The 19,021-nt window shown below is 45.0% G+C and overlaps 1 protein-coding gene across 3 annotated transcripts in view; it reads left to right on the forward strand.

Annotated features, from left to right (window-relative positions):
- Positions 1 to 709: 709 nt before the first annotated feature.
- Positions 710 to 19,021, forward strand: part of STK11 (serine/threonine kinase 11) — a 73,012-nt gene continuing 54,700 nt past the window's right edge. The window contains exons 1-2 of one of the 3 annotated variants that reach the window (XM_039515563.1): positions 710 to 761; positions 1,840 to 2,500. In XM_039515563.1, the coding sequence (XP_039371497.1) occupies positions 2,211 to 2,500 (290 nt within the window). In that variant the 5' untranslated portion in view covers positions 710 to 761; positions 1,840 to 2,210. Of the gene's footprint in view, positions 762 to 1,247; positions 2,501 to 19,021 lie in introns of those variants that run through there. The other 2 variants (XM_039515565.1, XM_039515564.1) reach the window with 2 other exon arrangements.

Genomic DNA, 19,021 nt, shown 5'->3' on the forward strand with positions numbered 1-19,021 from the left:
CCAGCGGGGAATCCGGCAGCGTGCCTAGCCCAGGTGCTGAGTTTCCCCACGGAGGGTGTTCATCTTCAGAGGCCGCAAATGCTTCCACGTGCTTCCCTCTGCCTGCCAGCATCACCCCGGCCCTGCTCGGGTTCTGCCCCTGCCCCTGGAGCTGGCCAGGCAAGGTGGCTGGATATGGGGCAGGCCTGCGCGAGGCGGGATGGGGAGAGCCAGCAGCCCAGGGCCAGGGATCTAGCAAAGCCCAGGCCAGGCCAGGCCAGACCAGACCAGCAGCCTACAGGCAGCCCCCTGGACAAGCAGCCCCCTGGGGAGGGCAGCCCACCTTTCTCTCTAGACAATACCCACATCCTTCTCACCTTTGCCCTCTGACCCTTACCCTCTGCGCTCTGTCATTTCACAGGGCCACCACGCGAGCCCCACCCCACAGGTATGAGTGAAGGCCTCTCCCAGCCTATTAAAACCCTCCGCTGCTGCCGGAGGCGGGGTGGGGAGCGAACGCTAAATGAAACGATCCAATCGGAAGCAAGGAAACCCGGTGGACCCGCACTGGCCAATCAGAGGAGGAGAGCGCGGAGGCGGGGCTGAGGCCGTAGCCAATGGGCGGGCACGTCGGTCGCTAGGGAGGCGTGAGGCCCTGGAGCTGGGAAGGGAGGCCGCGGGACGGGAGCTAGAGGGGGGGAGGGAGGTAAACAAAATGGCGGCGGCGTGTTAGCTGCGGCGGCTGGAGGAGGCGGGGGCGAGGCGGCCCGGAGCGCTTGGAAGTGAGGAGGGAGTGGGGAGAGCGGGGAGACCGGGCCCCCCCAACAGGGACAGGGCGGGGGGAGAGGCGGCTGCGGGGTGCCCCCTGAGGGGGGTCCCCTTGGGCCGTGCAGGGGGACCGGGCCCCCGCCCCCCCCGGCAGAGCTCCGGCTTGGGTAGGGGGAGCCGGGCCCCCTGTTCAGGGGAGGCCGTTGAGGGAGAGAACAAGTGACCGCAGCTTCCCTCCGACCTCTGGGTCAGGGTTGGGCCAGCTCCCCCTTTAACTGATCTCCTGCCGGGGGGGGGGTCCTGCAGAGGGGGACGGTGCACTCCCCCCCGACTGATCCCCTGTGAAGGGAGGAGGCTGGGTGCGTTTGGGAGGGGTAAGGGCCAGCTTCCTCTTGGGGTTGGCTGGGGGAGGTCAGCTCCCTTTGACTCCTGTTGGGTTGGGTGTACTGGGAGAGTTCATTTTTTGGCCCTTTTGGGGGGGGAGGTGTTTGCTGTGTGGTGACAGTGCGGGGGGTGGGAAAGAAATTAGCTGGATCAGTTCTTCCTGATTGACACCTGTGGGGAGGCTGGGGGGGGGGTTGTAAATGGGAAGAAAAGCCTCAGCAGCATTAGCATTTCCTGAGTGACCTCTCACTAAGGGTGTGTTTCAGGGGCTTGTAAGGGGGAAAGAGGCTGCTCCTCCAATCACACTTCAAGGAGGGGTGGACGGGCTGGGTGAAGTTTTAGTAGGATTTGTGTTGTCTGCCTACCTGACACCTGGATCAGTGGTGGTGACACATCATGTGTCAGGCACAATCCAAGTGGTTGAAGGATGCCCCTGGGAGATTCTGATAGGCACACAAGGCCTCAAACTTTCATAGGGGGGGAAAGAGAAGAAATTAGAATAGGTGTTGAAAACGCCTTCCAAGAAACTTCGTTCCAGCTACCCAACGGCTGAGAAAATCATCCAAGCCTATACCTGGGAGGTGAGGGTGGCAGGGGAGAGTAAATGACCCTGCAATTTGCAGTTTTGAATTGGGAACCATGATCTGCTAGTAATGGAAAGTCATGAAAGAGACTTGACCATCTTTTTGTTTGTCTGTGGTTCTAAAGTCCTAGAGGATGACCTAGCACTTAAGAACCAATTTGCAACCCAGTAGAAGGTCAGGCGAGAGCAAGCTGACCTGAAAGAACACAAGTGGTGGGATCAGGTCAAAAGTAAAACAAATCCCAAACTGAGAAAGTACCTGGTGAGACTTTTTTGTTTTTATTAACGAGACATTGAGTTGTTGGAACCAGGCACTGGAATTTGTAGGACCCTCCTTGGCTGGAAGCAGCTCATAGTGTTTTTTTTAAATTAACGTTCGTACAATCTTCTGGATAACTTTTATTTCAAGAAGGAGTAAAAGGGAGCATTGGAAATTAAAGAACCGGATTAAAACCTTGAGCACTTAAGGAAAACAGGTTAAGGAACTTAATCCAGGATGGATGTGCAGGAGCCGCAGGAGTTGAGTATGTTTGCAGAGAGTGAACTGATGTCTGTGGGGATGGACACGTTCATCCATCGCATTGACTCCACGGAAGTCATCTACCAGCCACGGCGCAAAAGGGCCAAGCTCATTGGCAAATACCTAATGGGGGACTTACTTGGAGAAGGGTCTTATGGCAAAGTCAAGGAGATGTTGGACTCTGAAACCCTCTGTAGGAGAGCTGTCAAAATCCTGAAGAAGAAGAAACTCCGCAGGATCCCCAATGGGGAGGCAAATGTTAAAAAGTGAGTATGAGATTCCTGTAGCTAATAATCAAAAGGTAAACTTTGGTCAGTATTTTCCAGCTGGCGTTCTGTATTTTGTAAAACACTGTGTGTAGTCTTATGTTTTGAAAGAGATTTATGAACTATATACATGCGAGAGTTGCTTCCCCTTGAAATGCAACCAACTCTGGGGTGAAGAGTGGCTCTCAAATACTGCACAGCAGTGGGGAACAGGAAAAGAAAAATTCATCTCAGAGACATGGTGGAGCAAATGTTTCTACTTGTGTAAAAATTGGCATGTTAAGAGTTCCCTAATGTCACAGAGCAGAAAGAACCTCAGTTTCTAAAGTCTTATACAAAAGAGGCACATGGCTAATTGCATTGTGCTCACTTGATTTAACCAAGGTTGTATAATTAAAAAAAACTCTGCATAGTCATGTACATATGCAGTATTATCAGTGTGTGTTGCACTTAATAGCCTGTGCCCTAGGGACCGTGCATTCTAGGTACCTGTTACACAGGTGGCAGCATGATCCAGTGCATTTGCACCCAGTGTGCATCAGGAGACCTGGGGGTCTAGTCCTGGATCTGATATTGATAAGTATGACCTTGGGAAGCCACTTATCTCTCTGTCTCAGTCCGTTTCTCCATCTGTAAAATGGGGATGATACTTGACCACCATTTTTTTTTTTTTTAAATATCACTCAAAATCTATGGTTAAAGCACTTTAAGCAAGAGCGAAGTTGTGTTGGTAGATGTTTGCACAAACAGCTCAGTCCAGCAAAGTAGTTAAAGTACATTGTAGGGATAAACCTGTTCTGTTTCATTAGCAAGCATTGTTCATTTTTCTTACCATTTCTTGATGTTATACTTAATGTGCAATGACCCTTCAGAGACAACTGCATTTTCTGCAACAAACTGCTCAGTATAGCCATGCAAGATATGATTGTTTATCTGGAGTAACCAGGACTCTTCTGCTGCCAAAAAGAATTAATTAATTGCAACAGCTTATCTTGAAGCAGGAGGAACACTTGCAAAATGTTTACCTCTGCAGCGGCTGCATGCTGTGTGTAGAGCCCTGACCTAGTGAACTCTTCATGTTTTGGTTTGGAGGGATGTTTGTGTTTTGTTTTGTTTTTTTGTTTGTTTTTTTAAGATTAGCTGGATGATGCTTCATCGTGTATTAGGCCTTCTGTTGATTAGCTCTCCAGGTTTACCTTCTAACCTTGAGAGTACAGAGTGAACTGGCTCAGCTACAGCATAATAATGAAATCAAACAGGGGACTTTTGCTGTGCTGGGTCCAGTTCATTATAAAAGTAAACTGCTGGTTAATGTGTAATAAAATGTTTCCTGCAGTGTGTTTCTTGTCCCGTCCTCCCACCAAGAGGCATGTCACTTTGTCCCCTTCCCCCCCCCCCCCCCGCACCAAGTTCTACAGTTACATCAAGAACATCTCCAAAAGACCAGAAAGGCTGCCTTCTCCTTAATTAAAACTTATTTTAGAAGCTCCTCCCTCGAAGTTCATAAGAATTCCCTTAACCTATCAGCTTAATATGGGGGGGGGGGGGGAGGACGGACTGTGAAAGAGGTCTTGTTCTGAAAGGAACTTCGATGTAGAAATCTCCTGTGTCCTGTTTACTGTTTTTGGCTTCTCTGTGGATGTTTTTGTTCTGTTTCATCTAGCTTGTTTAGTTATCAGAGCAGTCTAGCCAGAAGAGATTTTAATTTCTGACCAGCATGGGCTGTCTATTCCGTTGCAGCTGGCTGTTACTAGCCACAGTTCCAAAGCACTCTATCGGAGTCAAGTTTTCACTTCAGTCTTCTAGCAAGGGTCTATTTTAGCTCTAACTGTACTAAAATGGCCTGTTTTTATCGCCTTTCCCTCCTCCACTCATTTGTTTCATCGGCTTGTTGCATCTTGACTTTTAGATCAAACTTGGAGTCAGTGTCGTAGCTTTCCACGGGGCCCTGCCCTAGTAGAAGCGCCTAGGCGCTACTGCAATATAAGTGATACGTCGCCACCAATTGAAACTTGGTGCCCAAGGCTTGTTGTGGCAGCATATGGAGATATGGGATGGTCTGGCTGGGCAGCGTGGGTGGGGACCAAATCCCAGTAGTGACCTAACCCCAGAGAGCACTGCATCCGAACACTGTTCTAATGTGGCTTGGTCCCAGTCATGTTGTCCGGCCAAACTCCATTAAAACTTCAGTCTGCTGTAGTCCGATTTGAGCAGCCTTACCTAAATGTGATTTAAACTCATTACCCCAGTGAGCTGTTCACTTGTTATAGAAAGTGGACTAATACCCATTCTGAACTAAAACTAATCTCTGACACAACCTGACAAGATTCCACTTCCTTACTCCAAGACTATCAGAATGAACGAGTGTGCTGTCTACAGTGTGAGCTGTAACTTTAAAAATATTGGGGCCTACTCCTAGTCCTGCACGGTTTACTTCAGTGGGAACACGATTGGCCCAGTGTTGTTGGCATACGTGCAGTTTGCTCTGCAGACCCTTCGTGATTCTGCCCATAGCTAATAGGCTTCCCCCTTGTTGCTCTGAGTTGAGGAGTAATTGTCCCTTTGGATATGCGCCAACAATGCTTAAAAAGGACTGAATCGCTTTGAGCAGTTAACCTAGGATACAGAGCCTCTAACCTCCTGATTAGCAGTTTGCATGTGGTTCAGTTTGGTATGTCCTGAAACTTGCTGCTGCCTGATCGCTGCGCAGTGGCTGATTTGACCTAAGTTTGGTCTTGGCCTAATTCCCATTGGGCAGGTGTCCACATCACAAAAGTCACGTCTGTGACTAGCATTAGCTGATCTCTTTGGCCTCACCAGAGAGGCCCAAGATAGAATGGGCTACAGGGACTGAACTCCCTTCTCCCTAGAGATATGGTGCCCTCCAGATGAGGTTGAGGCACATAACTGGGGGGAAGGGAGGCTTGGCGTGCTCTCTCTTGTACTCTACCTGCCGTGGGGATAAATGTTGATCTAACACCATTCACCAGCCCAACAGTCATTAAAAAGTTAATACTTAAAATTTCTTACAACTTTTTTTTGTAATTAACCGATCCCAGTGGAGAGCACTGCCTCTCTCTGCATAGTGGATCAGCTTCCCAAAATGTCAAAGGATATCAGAAATAGTCCTTAAACACCGGTTGTCAAAGGTGGCTGTAGTGTGTGACCCCATAAGATCAAGGAGATTGTGACTTGTTAATCCTTGAGGGGGGTCTAAAATTAACTTGCCTTGAGATTTCTCTTGTGTTCGTCATAATGAGAGACATGCGCTGTTCATAGAGTGCAGGGATTGTATTTCCATCCTAACCCCTACATCACTGCTTTCTATTTTGGGGAGGAGGGGTCAAAGGGTTGTGAATGGCTCGCAGATTTTATTGCAAATGTACATGATGAGGTTTCTGATTTGTCTCCTTAACCATAGGGCAGTCTGCTGCTGGGCAAAAATTTGATCTGTCTGTGACTTTAGTTATCTAACCTTAAAGCATCCCGGTTGTTAGCTAATGCCATTTGAGAGCAAAATCTCTCTTCCTCTGCCATCAGGACCAGACCACCACACACTACTCTCTCCCTTTCTATGCTCCCAGTGGTGCATGCAGACAGACGGCTCCTTCATGCAAGATAAGGGTTGACATGGATGTATTACATTTAGCAGATAATATGGCCCTTCGCAACTGGGCTTTCAAATTTAAGCATAGCTGAGTTTGGATGGCAAAGTAAAAGCTGAGTGACACAAGCAGTAAGTTGGAGATTCAGAACTGTAGAAGCCTTGCATTTGTTCATACATTCTTGTGTTTACTGGAGGTGAAGTGTCAATGAGTGTAGTGCTCCTAGTTGAATCTCTGCTGGGTATTTGGCCCCAGCACAGAATCACTGTATGATGGCACAATTATTGGTCTTTGCTCCAGCTAGACCAAGGACTCTAAATGTATGATGTTGCGAGTGAGGGTGAAAGTGCCTTGGCATGGTGTCTGGGGATCCTGTACAGAACACTCCTGCAGTAAGGTTGACTTGTCAGTGCTAAGAGACCCTCACTTGTTTGAGTCTTAAGGACCCATCTGTCCTACATATGCTCTCTGGGCACCAAGTTGCAACATAGGCACTGTCCTCTCACAGTGAAGAGTAAGCCAACCATGCTAATGACCATGCTCCAGCCCTGATTAATTGCTAGCCGTAGCCCTGTTCTCTAATATGATTGGACCCATGATGCTTCTAATCAAACCACGTTGTTATAGTTGGGCACAATTATATTGTAACCTGGTGCCCTAGCATGGCTGCAGTTGGGGTAAGGTTAGAGCCATTTCTGAAATCCCATCATAAAACAATGATGCAGAGGGACCTGGTTACAACATGTGAGTCCCTGACTGTTAACGCACAGTTTAATCCTGTCTATACTCTGTTTTGTTTTTTTCATGGTTCCTGGCTAATGTCCAAGGCTGTAGCATGGTTAATACATGTTCCTGATTCAACTATGTGGCAAGAATAACTCTTAATTTTGTCTCCTACCACAGGAGCTCCATGGGCCCAGAAGTTGTGACCTCAAATGTTGATTTGAGTCTTTTGAGCGATTTGCCCTTCCCCTGCTCTTGTTCATCATTCTGCTCATGGCAAATGATCTTTTATGGTTCCTATAGATCCTGGTGGGGATCTTGAGGGTCTAAACTCCTCTGTGTGTAATGGTTGTCTCTCTGGTGGGCATCCCATATTGTGTGGGGAAAGGTTTGGTGTGGCCTCATCTGCCAGACAGTGTTGTGGTTAGCTGCTACCCCAGCTAATACAAAAAGTGAGCTTAGGAGGGATGCTAAAATAGGTGAAAGAAAACCAGACGCTTATTTGTCTTCAGCAGCACAAGTTTAATAAAACTAAATGTTAATAGTCTCTCACTTAATTAAGTGCTTGGGACTTTCTGTGAATGTCCCAGGCGTCCTGTACGGTACTTATCATTCTCAGCAATCGCATTCTGGTTTGAATACCTTACTTGTTACAAACCCCTCGGGGTTTGAAATGGGTAGGTCAGCGAGCGATGTGACCGCTTGCTGCTTTGATTGACAAATCAAGAGCCTGTCAACCCTGTCTTGTGGGCAGCAGCCTAAAACACCTGTTAGCGTCCTGCAGTAGGTCATGCATTTTGCGCTTAGTGGCTGTCTAAAGCTGGCTTGTAATGCACCATCAAATTGCAAGATTACTTCTTTCGGTAAGTCAGAAAAGGCTTTGGTGCCTGACCTGCATGTGTTACTCTGTCAACCTGTGTGAAGCCAGATGCCTGGATTCAGCTGTGAAGTAGCGGGAACCTCTAGCTAGTGTGTCTGTAGAAGAACTCATGGGGGTGGTTGCTCCATGAGCATGTGTTTGTAACATCAGACACTTAACACTGACAGAGGGTGTGGGGTGTGTCAGTGCCTGCAGCTAGTAAGGAAGAAGAATCCCACTGTCTTAACCCTTCTCTAGGATTCCTCCCAGAGATGCACACAGAAGTTAGAGTTGGGAGAAATCTGTTGAGCTCTGAATAGCTGATCTGTTTGTGTAGGCTTATGTCCTAGTGCGTTTCTGGTGCTTTAAACTTCTGGGAAGATGAGAGCTGTCGGGATCAGGTCGCTGTGTTTAGCAATGCTGTCAGAACACTTCGTACCTGTATTTCAGTGTTAACCCCTCAGAGGTCTCCAAATACAGCTCAGTACAGAGCACAGAAACAGCCTTGGGTAGTTCTTGATATCCCAGTTGAGGGTGGAGATGGTGGCAATGGCGCTATACTAACAATATGGCCTGGGTCGCTGGGGGAGAGGGAGTATGCGAGGGACTAAAGCTTGGGAAGACCATATTGACAGTGCAATACAAAACAGTATCCCCCTGTGCTAAATCTGTTTATATTAATAGAGCCTGTCCTATCCCCTCTCTCTCTCTCTCATGAGAACCTGTGTGATAAGGGTTTCCATCTCCAAAAGGGGGCTAATCAGGCAGACCTATTCAATCAGAGCAAAGTTTCTTAGGTCAGCAGTGTTGTTCCTGAGCTGCCTCTTCTATTCTTTCCTCCTCCCAAAATGAATCAGCAGTTGTACTGCAGTGTGGCCTGGGGCCTAGAAGGCTGACAGCTGCTTCTGAGGTCTCTGCAGCTTCAAACTGGTCATCGAGCAGGCGCTGATGTGCACTTCCTGAAGGATGAGGGCTTCTGTTTCTGCAGGGCTCTGAGCCCCCACTGTCACAGGCAGTAATATTCCTGCAGTTGTCCCCAAGCTTGGGCTCCTTGTATACTGAACGACTGTGCCTTTGGATTGGTCCCATCCAAATGTTAGAAGCATAAAAAATGGTCAGAAAAACAATAAAGCAAAGGGTGGTGAGCTGCAGTAGGAGAGAGCTCCCAGTGATGAATTGGGGGTTTGGAAAAGAAGTCTCAAGGCTTCCTGCATTAACTGCATCTGCAGCACCAAAAAGGGGGGGCTAATGTCAATATCTGCGAGGCTTAGCTTTTCTCAGTGCTGAGGTTTTCACTGGGGATAGGTAAAAGCAGTTTGCTGCAGATGCACTTTGCTTTGGTTGGAGGGGAAATCCTTTATGGTGTAACTGATTGTGTATGATGGTAACTGACTTTTTAAAAAACAGCTTTTGTGAAGTGACTGATCCTGCTCTGCTGATGGTGTGCAGCCTGCTTAGTCACATTGAATCTTGTCTGGAAGCTCCTGTAATAGGAGGAAAAATGTGGGTTTTTTGTATTTATGATGTAAACACTGGCCAAATGGCTGTCTAGAAGGCAAACATCCCATGTCTCACCCTATCTCCACAATTGTTAATTGTCTCCTCCACTCCTCTTGTTAGCGATTTTTTTGGGAGAAACCAAGGATTAATGAGTCTGAACTCTCCTCTCATTCACAGACTCACCTTGAGATCAGGTTGAGGCATGCAGCTGGCAGTGTGAGAAAGTTTGCACTGCCCCCATCAAGCTGTATTTCTTCCTCGGATAAATGGAGAACTTGAGTTTCTGAGACTGACATGTTTTTCTATCACTACAGTCACATGCAAAGCCATTCTAAATCTAGTGGAAATGTGTTCTTTGGACCTGTAGATTACAAAAGTTGTATTGCATTCAACAACATTTCTTTCTGATCGAGAGAGAATGCGATGCTGAACATGATTTGTTCTAGTCCGAGCTGACCACTAACTGGATTGTTCACAATAGCGTTCAAGCACGATAAAATTTTAGAATGTAGATAGACCCTCAGTCTACCAAGCTCTGCAGTGTGCAGCTCTGCTGTGACCTTTCAGTATTGCCTGACTAAGATCAAATGAAGTATCTGAATACATACCTTATCAGGATTTTACCTGCATTTTCAGGAATATGGATTTATTGATCAGAAGTTGCATCTGTAACATGTATGATTCTCCACTCATCTTCTGCATAAGATTGTTCATGTTTGCTAAAAGTCCATTTCTTACTCAGCTGACAAGAAAAATTTAATAGTAGCCAGAAAAAATATAAAGGTAGATCTGTAAAGGAAAATGGAGAATAGATTAGAAATTTAGTTTTGGTTCTTTACTTGTTTTCCTCTTTAATTTAAGAAATGATTCCTATATGTTTACATCTAGACACTTCTGGTTTAGTGCGGTCTTTCTTTTTTCCTGATTCTGAGGATGGTTTTACAACTTTATGGAGCGATTCACTCTTTATTCCTCTAGGACTTGGCAATGCTTAGTAATGCTTATGGGGACTGATCCCAAGTCCATTGACTTCAGTGGAAGCCTTTCCGTTGACTTCACTGGACTTTGGCTCAGGTGCCTAGTCTAAACTGTGGTTGCAAGGATGTTTCATATATTTGATTACCATGTTTTAGCAGGTGTATGTTCATTCCAGTGTTAATACTGAAATAAAACTTCAAAGAGGAGGTCAAAAGAACCTTGAATCATAACAATTATTAGCTTACATCAGAATCTTTTCCTGTTCTCGGAAAACTCAATATTGATAGTACATATATTTGGAAGGGGAAAAGTGAAGCTTTGCACATTTGTAAATGTTCCACTCCCATGTTTGCTGGCTGAAAGCTATAGCACTAGACTAGTGCATGAAAATTAAAAAGTGACTTTTGTTTTTAATCATATTAACACTGATCAGTCTATTGTCTCAATAGAGACATTTAACATTTTAAATGTTAAAATATATAATCTTCTTGTGTTCTTGCAGGTAGATTTTAAAACCACAACAAGATCTTTTTTACAAACTGATTTTAGTTAACTTGTGGGTTAGTTGCCAATAAACTTCAATTTGTTTTTGCCAAGAGGGAAAAGAAAAGTTAACTTGTACTTCGAAGCAAAATCTGCTGGGGCCTCATTGGGTCACAAAAGCCATGTGGATAAATACCAGCTGTAGCTGTACACTCATGAAAAAAACAAATATATTATTCATCATTCTCCATCAATACTGGCAACCCCTTACAACAAAATCCACAAGCTTAAACCTATGTATAAACTAACAGAAAGACCTTGTGGACCAGATAGTGGAAAGGAGTAATTTGCGCCTCTACTGCTTTCTGTTATATCTGAAGGCAATTCTTGCATGTAGCTCCAGCTTGATAAGCTAGTGTTAAACTGAGTGGCCTCCCACCTCTCTAGGGGCAAGCGAAAGAAGACAGTTGTCCGCTAGCAGCAATCAGTCAGGCTATATATGGGCTCATTATCACGTATTATGAATGATGTAGTATTGCAATGTGCTCTGTTGGGGTGCTCCTGAAGATCACCTAGAAATTGACCGAGTCAGCAGATAATGCTAAGTTGTGGAGTACATCACACTGATATGCCACACTCTCTGTGGGCTTCCCCATCCAACAGGTCCATTTCAAGGTCCTGCCCCTTACCTTTAAAACCCTATATTGGATAGGACCTAACTATCTGGAAAACAGCACCTGTCCCTGTGTTCAGGGATGCCCAACAGAACTCATTAAGGGCAGGGCATCCTCAGTGGAAGGTCCTCATCTGTGGAATCTCATTACTTGGAGGTTAAGTTGAATTAAAATCCTGCTACCTAGGGTATAATTTAAGACTTTCTGCAAACTTCTTCCTAAGAAGGTGGAATGGCCCTGGTTGCATTGGTAAACATTCCACCTAGATCGGTGTCTGCCTAGGACCTTGTCTATGCTGGGAAAATGTCATGGTTTTTAAAGTATTAAGCATGATTTTTGCTCTTAGTGTGGTCAGGGATATTAGGGTTTAAAAACACATTAGCTGCTTGTGATTAACTGTAGAGTGAACCTTAACATCTCATGCTTAAAGGTTTATGCTGTTCACTAGCATGGGGTCAGGAAGGAATTTGCCCTTTCCACCACCACCTTGCCCCTTCCCTCTCCCATCATGTACATTAGACAATTAGCTAGCTGCATTACAGGGTTTTTTCCCTTTGTCTGAAATATCAAGTACTTGCTACAGCTGGAAGCATGATACTGGACATATGGGTCAGTGTTCTTATCCATTTGGGCAAGTCTAAAGTCTGACTGGGGATAGCATAAACCTTCTCTTTAGAAGAGACAGTGTCTTTTCCCTTCCTTGGTTACATTTTGGCATGAACCCATATTCTTGCAGCCTTCCTTGTCATGGTGACAATAAGCAGAGATGACCCCCACATGAACTTGCTAGGTATAAGGATATTGCATGTGTAACTTCTTAAGCAACAAAGCAGATTCACAGCTTGAGGGAACTATCTCAAATCTACCGGTTTCAGGAAATCGGACACTAAAGAGGAAATTCCGTGACACAAACCGCCGTTCCCAGGCAGTAGTGACAAATAAGATGCGTACTGAAAGGACCTCTGTATTATGATTTGAACAGTGCCCAGCCCCATTGATTGGTGTCTGGGGATGGAGGAAAAGGGGTGTGTACATTCTTCTTAAGATGGTCTGGTTATATCCTCATACCTTTTTTAAAAAATATATGCCACTGATTCAATCCAAAAGCAAAAATTCACCCTCTCCCTTCTTCATAAGCCTAGGTCAGATTGGCCTGGTTAGTATCCATAGAGGAAGGGAATCCCACCCCACATGCACATACTTCAGATAACATTGGTGGTGATCTCTGGCCTCAACTTAAAACTTACGTGATGCATATAAGTTGCATGTTACATAATATATATATATATTTTTAAGGGTAGCAAGTGAGGGAGACATGGAGCCAGAGCAACTGAAAGGGAAGCTTGGAAACTTTAAAACTAATGTAAAAGCACAAGGAGATCATGGAGTAGGGAACTCTGCTGCCCTGGCTGAGGGGCAGGACAGAATCAACTAGGCCCATCTTGTCATTGGTGGGAGTTTCAGGTACAGAGATCTTGCAGTTTCCTAAAGTTCTTTCCCATTGCCATTAACTGCTTCTATGAGGTGTGCAAGCATTGCTAGGATGGATCAGATGCCTTACTGATGTTTCTCCCATGTGATGTTTGGAAACAGAAGTGGATTTGGAGGTGATCAGAGTCTGGCAATTGTTTCTTTTTACTACTTTGGATCACACCACTAGCCAAATTTAAGAATAACTATTCCTCTGGGAAGTGGCCTGGTTGATTGGTCTCCACTCCAGAGATGGCTGCATTTCAGTACCTTTTAAAGAAAATAGCTGCATAGACGATGCTGCTTGGGCTGGAGCACAGGTTCTCAAGTCCACCCCTTCTCTCTCTCCCTCCCCGCTTCCCCGCCTGAACCACAATGTCTCCATAGCTATTTTTAGAGCACTAGCTTGAGCCTGTCCAATGCAAGTCGGTGGACCCAAGTGAGAAGAGTCTCTCTCCCAGATGCAGTATGGGCATGCCCTTATTGTGCAGTTCATGGAGTGCTTCAGGCTGCAAGGCACTGTAGGAATGTACCATATTTATTAGTCTGATAAAGGCAGACTTATTTAATACTTGTAGCAGTACTTGAAAGTATGAGAGAATGAATCGCATGGGTCAGGCATTTAAGAGCCTCTTCGATATTGATAGTTTTCTCTAACCTTCCCATCAAGCAGTCTTTTAAATGTGGCTTCACTCCCTCTTCTCCACTTGTTTATTCTAAGCTCTCAACCTGTCTCCCTTCATTATGAAGAAACTTGTTAGACATACACTAATGCTGACTGCAGTTTCCATGCTAATTTAATCTACTTCAGCCTTTTGGTCATGACTATAATTAGAGCTGCTAAATCACTTTGCAAATCTATCTACATGTAAACTAAACAGACTCTTCTGAGCTTCACCTTGTTATCTTGCGGTTGTGGGTTAGTTGTTTGGGGTTTTTTATATTTTTTTTCTAAGTAGTGGTGGTAAAAGACAGAGGGCCCCAGATGAAATTCCCATAACTGCCCTGGAATTGAGGTAAAATGTCTCAGTTAATTACATGATTTTGAGAAGAAGCACTGCTTAAGCAGAGCTGATTGCACTTATGATTCTTAAGGTGTTTTTTTTTTTTTTTTTTTTTTAAATCTGTTAGGGGCAGTTATTGATGTACCGTAATAGCATCTGAGTCATTAATAGGTCTAAGTGGTTCATTTGCACTGTTGATGGGTCATTGCTATTACTAGCTGGCTAATTACAAATAAGGGAGTGAGAGTGGCTGCCTAAGCTCTTGGTGAGTTACGTATTTTAGTACAGGTGTAGTATTCAGGCAGAAGCTTATGGCTTTTGAGGTTGGTTGCTTGGGTACCTTACAATGCTGATCCTCAGAATCATGACACTTGAAATATAACCACATTTTTAACAGTTCCAGGTGACTGGTGATGGGGAGAAACAGACAACAGTTTGGTAGAGGCTACAGGATGGGTACAGAAGGTATTTTGTATAGCCTTTTCCACAACAATCACAAACTGTTTCCTGCCTTTGAATGACTTCTGTCAGAGGAGATCTGTGCTTTGCAAGCATTAACCAGACACCACTTCCCCGTGAGGAGGAGGAAAATGGGGGAACTGTGGAGAGACTCTGAAAGGGGGGAGGGATAGCTCAGTGGTTTGAGCATTGGCCTGCTAAACCCAGGGTTGTGAGTTCAATCCTTGAGGGGGCCACTTAGGGATCTGGGGCAAAAATCAGTACTTGGTCCTGCTAGTGAAGGCAGGGGGCTGGACTCGATGACCTTTCAAGGTCCCTTCCAGTTCTAGGAGATTGGCATATCTCCTATTATTATTATTTATTATTATTATTATTTTATTATATTATACTAGGGCCTTGGCTGTTGCTACTGATTTTTTTTTTTTTTATGTGGAAGATGCTTTCACACTACAGTCATGGACAGCAGTATAAAACCCTAAGATCGAAGCAAAAATGTGAAATCACTGTTGCAAGTAAGGGTACATCATCACTGGGGATGAAGATATGGGGGTTTATTTTTCCTCATGCTGGCTAATGCATGATAACTAACATGAGGTAAAAACCTAGTGAAGCCAAGGCAGTTTGTAGTTTTTACAAGTGTTAGGCTGATGTAAAGAACACAAGGTAAGAATGGACTTCTCCAACTGAAGACGTGCCCTGTGATACTTGATCTTGGTTTGCTCTTGGCAGTGCACACAATTTAAAAAAGTCGGTTACTGGATATACGGTTTGAGCAAAGCTAAATCTCACAGGAACTGGAGTTGGGACATGGCCTAAGGCACTGATCAACTCAAGCCTGGCCTAGACACTGCCCAGATAACAAAACCAGGGCTCTTTCGCATATCCAACCCCAAAAGTTGAAGTTGTAACACTCAGGCTAGCTTGTTCCCACGTCTTCTCAGCGAGTAGTCCTGGTACACCTTTGTGTTCTTCATTGGAGCCTACCCAAGGCTTATACAGGCAAATTCTGACACTGGAAAATGATTATGAAACCATTGCAACATTTTGATTTTTACAAATTACTCACTTTTCTAGTTTCAACAAAGCTACAGTAAACAGTGTTGCTCTGGAGAGATAAAATCTTAGGGCTTTTCTGCATGGGGAAATTGACTGGTGTCACTGTAGCTGAATAACTATTGCACTGTAATTATTCCAGTATAATTCCCCCATGTGAACACTATTCTGGAATAAAAGTGACTTATTTCAAAATATTCTGTTTGCAAGGTTCCTTGGTGTCTTTTTTTTTTTTTTTTTTTTAAAGACACAAACCAGTCTTTGTAGATCACCTTTAACCTGTGTTGCATGTTAGCCCGAGGTTAATGACTTGTAACTGAGGGGGTCTGTATAGGGAACGAAGTAACTACTGGCTACCAGTGCCCTCACTTGTCCTTCCTGTGTTCTTGCTTAACACATCACTAGTAATCAACCCGAACGGAATGTGACTCCCAAGGTTTGCACTGTGATTACTTTATCGTGCTGAAGGACATCAAGGACAAGTCTCCTCCATTGTTGCACAGCTTGTCTGCACGGCAGCCGCACAGGCCCCAAGATATGATCCTCCACTGTGCAGTTGTGCTTTTGAGGGGTGGGGGTGAGCCACTGTTGCTCCTTTTGGGTATTGTGCAGTTGGGTTTAAATTTGAGCAAAGAAAGTCTGCGCCCCCCCTCCCCCCGAGCTGTTGAAACTGCCTTGGCAATATCTGCCTTCATGCCTCTCTGCTGCTTTGTCTTCTGGATCAGCACAGGCATCTGAAGCAGAGTTCAAGTTTTCAGTGCTATTACTTGTCTTATCTGATGGAAGAATAATAATTTTTTTTTTCATATTGGCTTTTGATCTCAGTGAGCAATCTGTAGGTGGCTGGAATGTAAAGAATGCAGCTGGCTTTGACGCCATGCATTGCCTCTCTGCATGCTTGCATCAGTCGGGCATCTTGCGATGTTTACATATTTGCCTGAAAGAGAGAATCTGAAGTCTGCTAGGCACTGTGTGCTATAACCCTTTCAAGGTAAAAAACTGTCTTCCCTTTCTTAGCACCTTCCATGTGAGGATCTCCATGCACATCCTGCAACTCCGTTCTTGTGAACCCTTGAGAGATTTTCAGGATTGTTCTGGGGTATTAGCATTGAGATTTTTATCTCTGGATAGCAGTAGGGAGGGGAAAGGGGTACTTTAGGTTTTCATTCTAAGGGCTTGTCTACACTGGCACTTTACAGCACTGCAACTTTCTTGCAAGGGGCATGAAAAAAACACCCCCTGAGTGCAGCAAGTTTCAGCGCTGTAAAGCACCAGTGTAGACAGTGCACTAGCGCTGGGAGCCTCGCCCCCCGTGTAGGTGGCTTAATGTTGCCAGTGTAGACTAGCCCTAAAGCCTGTCAGTTGCAGGTAACATACATTGGATTACTAGATTTTTTTTTTTAATGGAATATTAGTAGCTACTAGTCTTAACTTGACTTTAAGCATTAATACATTGACTGCTTAGTGACTGATAATCTGATTCTTTATCATCTTTATTATTATATGGCTGTAGCTTTATATAAGTTACTCAGTCTTTTGGCCATTGTACAGTATAAAGAAATAAAACTAGATGATAAACATGGCAAGTTAATGGATGCTGTAGAAAATAAAGGTTTGCACTAAGCTGTCATGTGAAGACCGTGGCATTGTTTTGCAATTAACTTGCTAAATCACTCAAGACTAGCTGTGGAGAACTTAATAGGGAGATCTGGAAGGCACTTTTCCCCCTGGTCCTGGAACCGGCTGTCTTTTCAGATGCTGAGCCCAGGAAATGGGGAGCAAGATCAGAAACCTACTGTGAACTCTAGAAGGGAGGGAAGCTACATAAATACATAAAGGAGTATTTATACTAATCTGAACCTGGCTTAAATACACCCTGACAAAACATTTTGTATTAAACTTGTGTTAGGGGCCTGGGCTGCAGCTTCCAAAGTTGTGGCAAATGTCATAAGAAGAACATAAGAATGGGTCAGACCAAAGGTCCATCCAGCCCAGTGTCCTGTCTACCGACAGTGGCCAATGCCAGGTGCCCCAGGGGGAGTGAACCTAACAGGCAATGATCAAGTGATCTCTCTCCTGCCATCCATCACCACCCCATGACAAACAGAGGCTAGGGACCCCATTCCTTACCCATCCTGGCTAATAGCCATTGATGGACTTAACCTCCATGAATTTATCCAGTTCTCTTTTAAACCCTGTTATAGTCCTGGCCTTCACAGCCTCCTCAGGCAAGGAGTTCTACAGGTTAACTGTGCGCTGTGTGAAGAAGAACTTCCTTGTATTTGTTTTAAACCGGCTGCCCATTAATTAAACCTGCTGTCATAGTAACTGTCCTTTAGCCACTTGTTGAATTCTGGGTTGTGCTGTCAATGAAAGAGCTGCGTTACAGCTAGGTTGGCCATGAAAAAGAAAACTTCTGTTCATAATTTTAACTCTATTGCTTTTCTGAAAAGATCCCAAAGCACTATTCAGACTGATACAGAAACATAGAATTGCATCCTTTGCTAGTGAAGTGCAGTCACCGCTGGGGTGGAACTCATTAGCTGTTTGACAGAGCACAGGAATTTAGAACGGGATCTAAAGAATACTGTATCCAAAAGTCTCTTGGGGAATTTTAGGCGGGATGTAACTAGAAATGTTAGAATGTACACTAGGACTAATTTCTTTATTCTGTAGTGAGGAAAAGCGCTTTATAAGAGCTAGCGGGTGGTGGTATTATTACTTTATTTTAAAAGTGCATTGGTGAGATATTACGCCCAGAGTCTGCAAATGACTCCACAGAGACAGACCTCTGTATGGTTGCAGATTACAGTGAAGGGTGATCAGGATCTGTGTTGTCTTATCCAAAAGGAGGTGGTGTTGACAGTGGTGGATTAGCCACTGAGCCAACAAGGCCCGTGCCCCGGAGGCCCTGGGAAAATGGGCGACCCCCACGCCCTGACCTGCTCCATCTGCCTGGTGCTCCAGCTGGGGAACGGGGGCTTGTCCCGCTCTGCCTGCCTGGCACTCCAGCAAGCCCCTGTGCCCTGACCCCATTTACCCAGCAGGAGTGCTGGGGGGTGGGGCCCCCACTTGCTCTGGCCCAGGGGCCCCACAAAACCTTAATCGATCCCTGGGTGTTGAGTGCTAGTTACCACTGAAAATAAGGCCACTTATTTAGGCTCTCAGATTTTGATTTGGGTGCCTAACTTTGGACATGGGGGCCTGCAGATTTTTGGTTGGTGTATCTCTAAGTAGCATGGAGTCCCTTCCCACCTGTGTGCACACTCCCAGACCACCATGCCAGGGTACTTCAGTGCTGAGAGTGAGTTGACAGCTATTAAGCACCTCCTGCAAATCCCTGTTTGTTCTTTGTTCTTTGTTCTTGTTTATCCTCATCCAAATATTGATCCAGTCTTGCTTCATTTGGGACATTTGGCAGGGTCAAAGCACAGGGTCATTTAGCTGTAGGCCATGTTAGTGGACACTGATTGGGAATACTAGTATTGGAGTGGGGTGAAAGAGCTTGACTCTTAAATGAGGGAAGGGGGTGGTTGAGTTACGATTTCTAAATCATTGCCTGGTGAAGACTTTTTAAATGTCTCTTGACTCTACCCAATATCCCCTACAGCAAGTGAAATTAAATGTCCAGAGAAGTCTTAACTTGCTGATTTCCAAACTTTTAATAGGACTAAGGGCTATCTCATTTTACCATTACCATGTATAGACTTGGA

This window comes from Mauremys reevesii, linkage group 26 (genome assembly GCF_016161935.1).
Source record: "Mauremys reevesii isolate NIE-2019 linkage group 26, ASM1616193v1, whole genome shotgun sequence".
NCBI lineage: Eukaryota > Metazoa > Chordata > Testudines > Geoemydidae > Mauremys > Mauremys reevesii.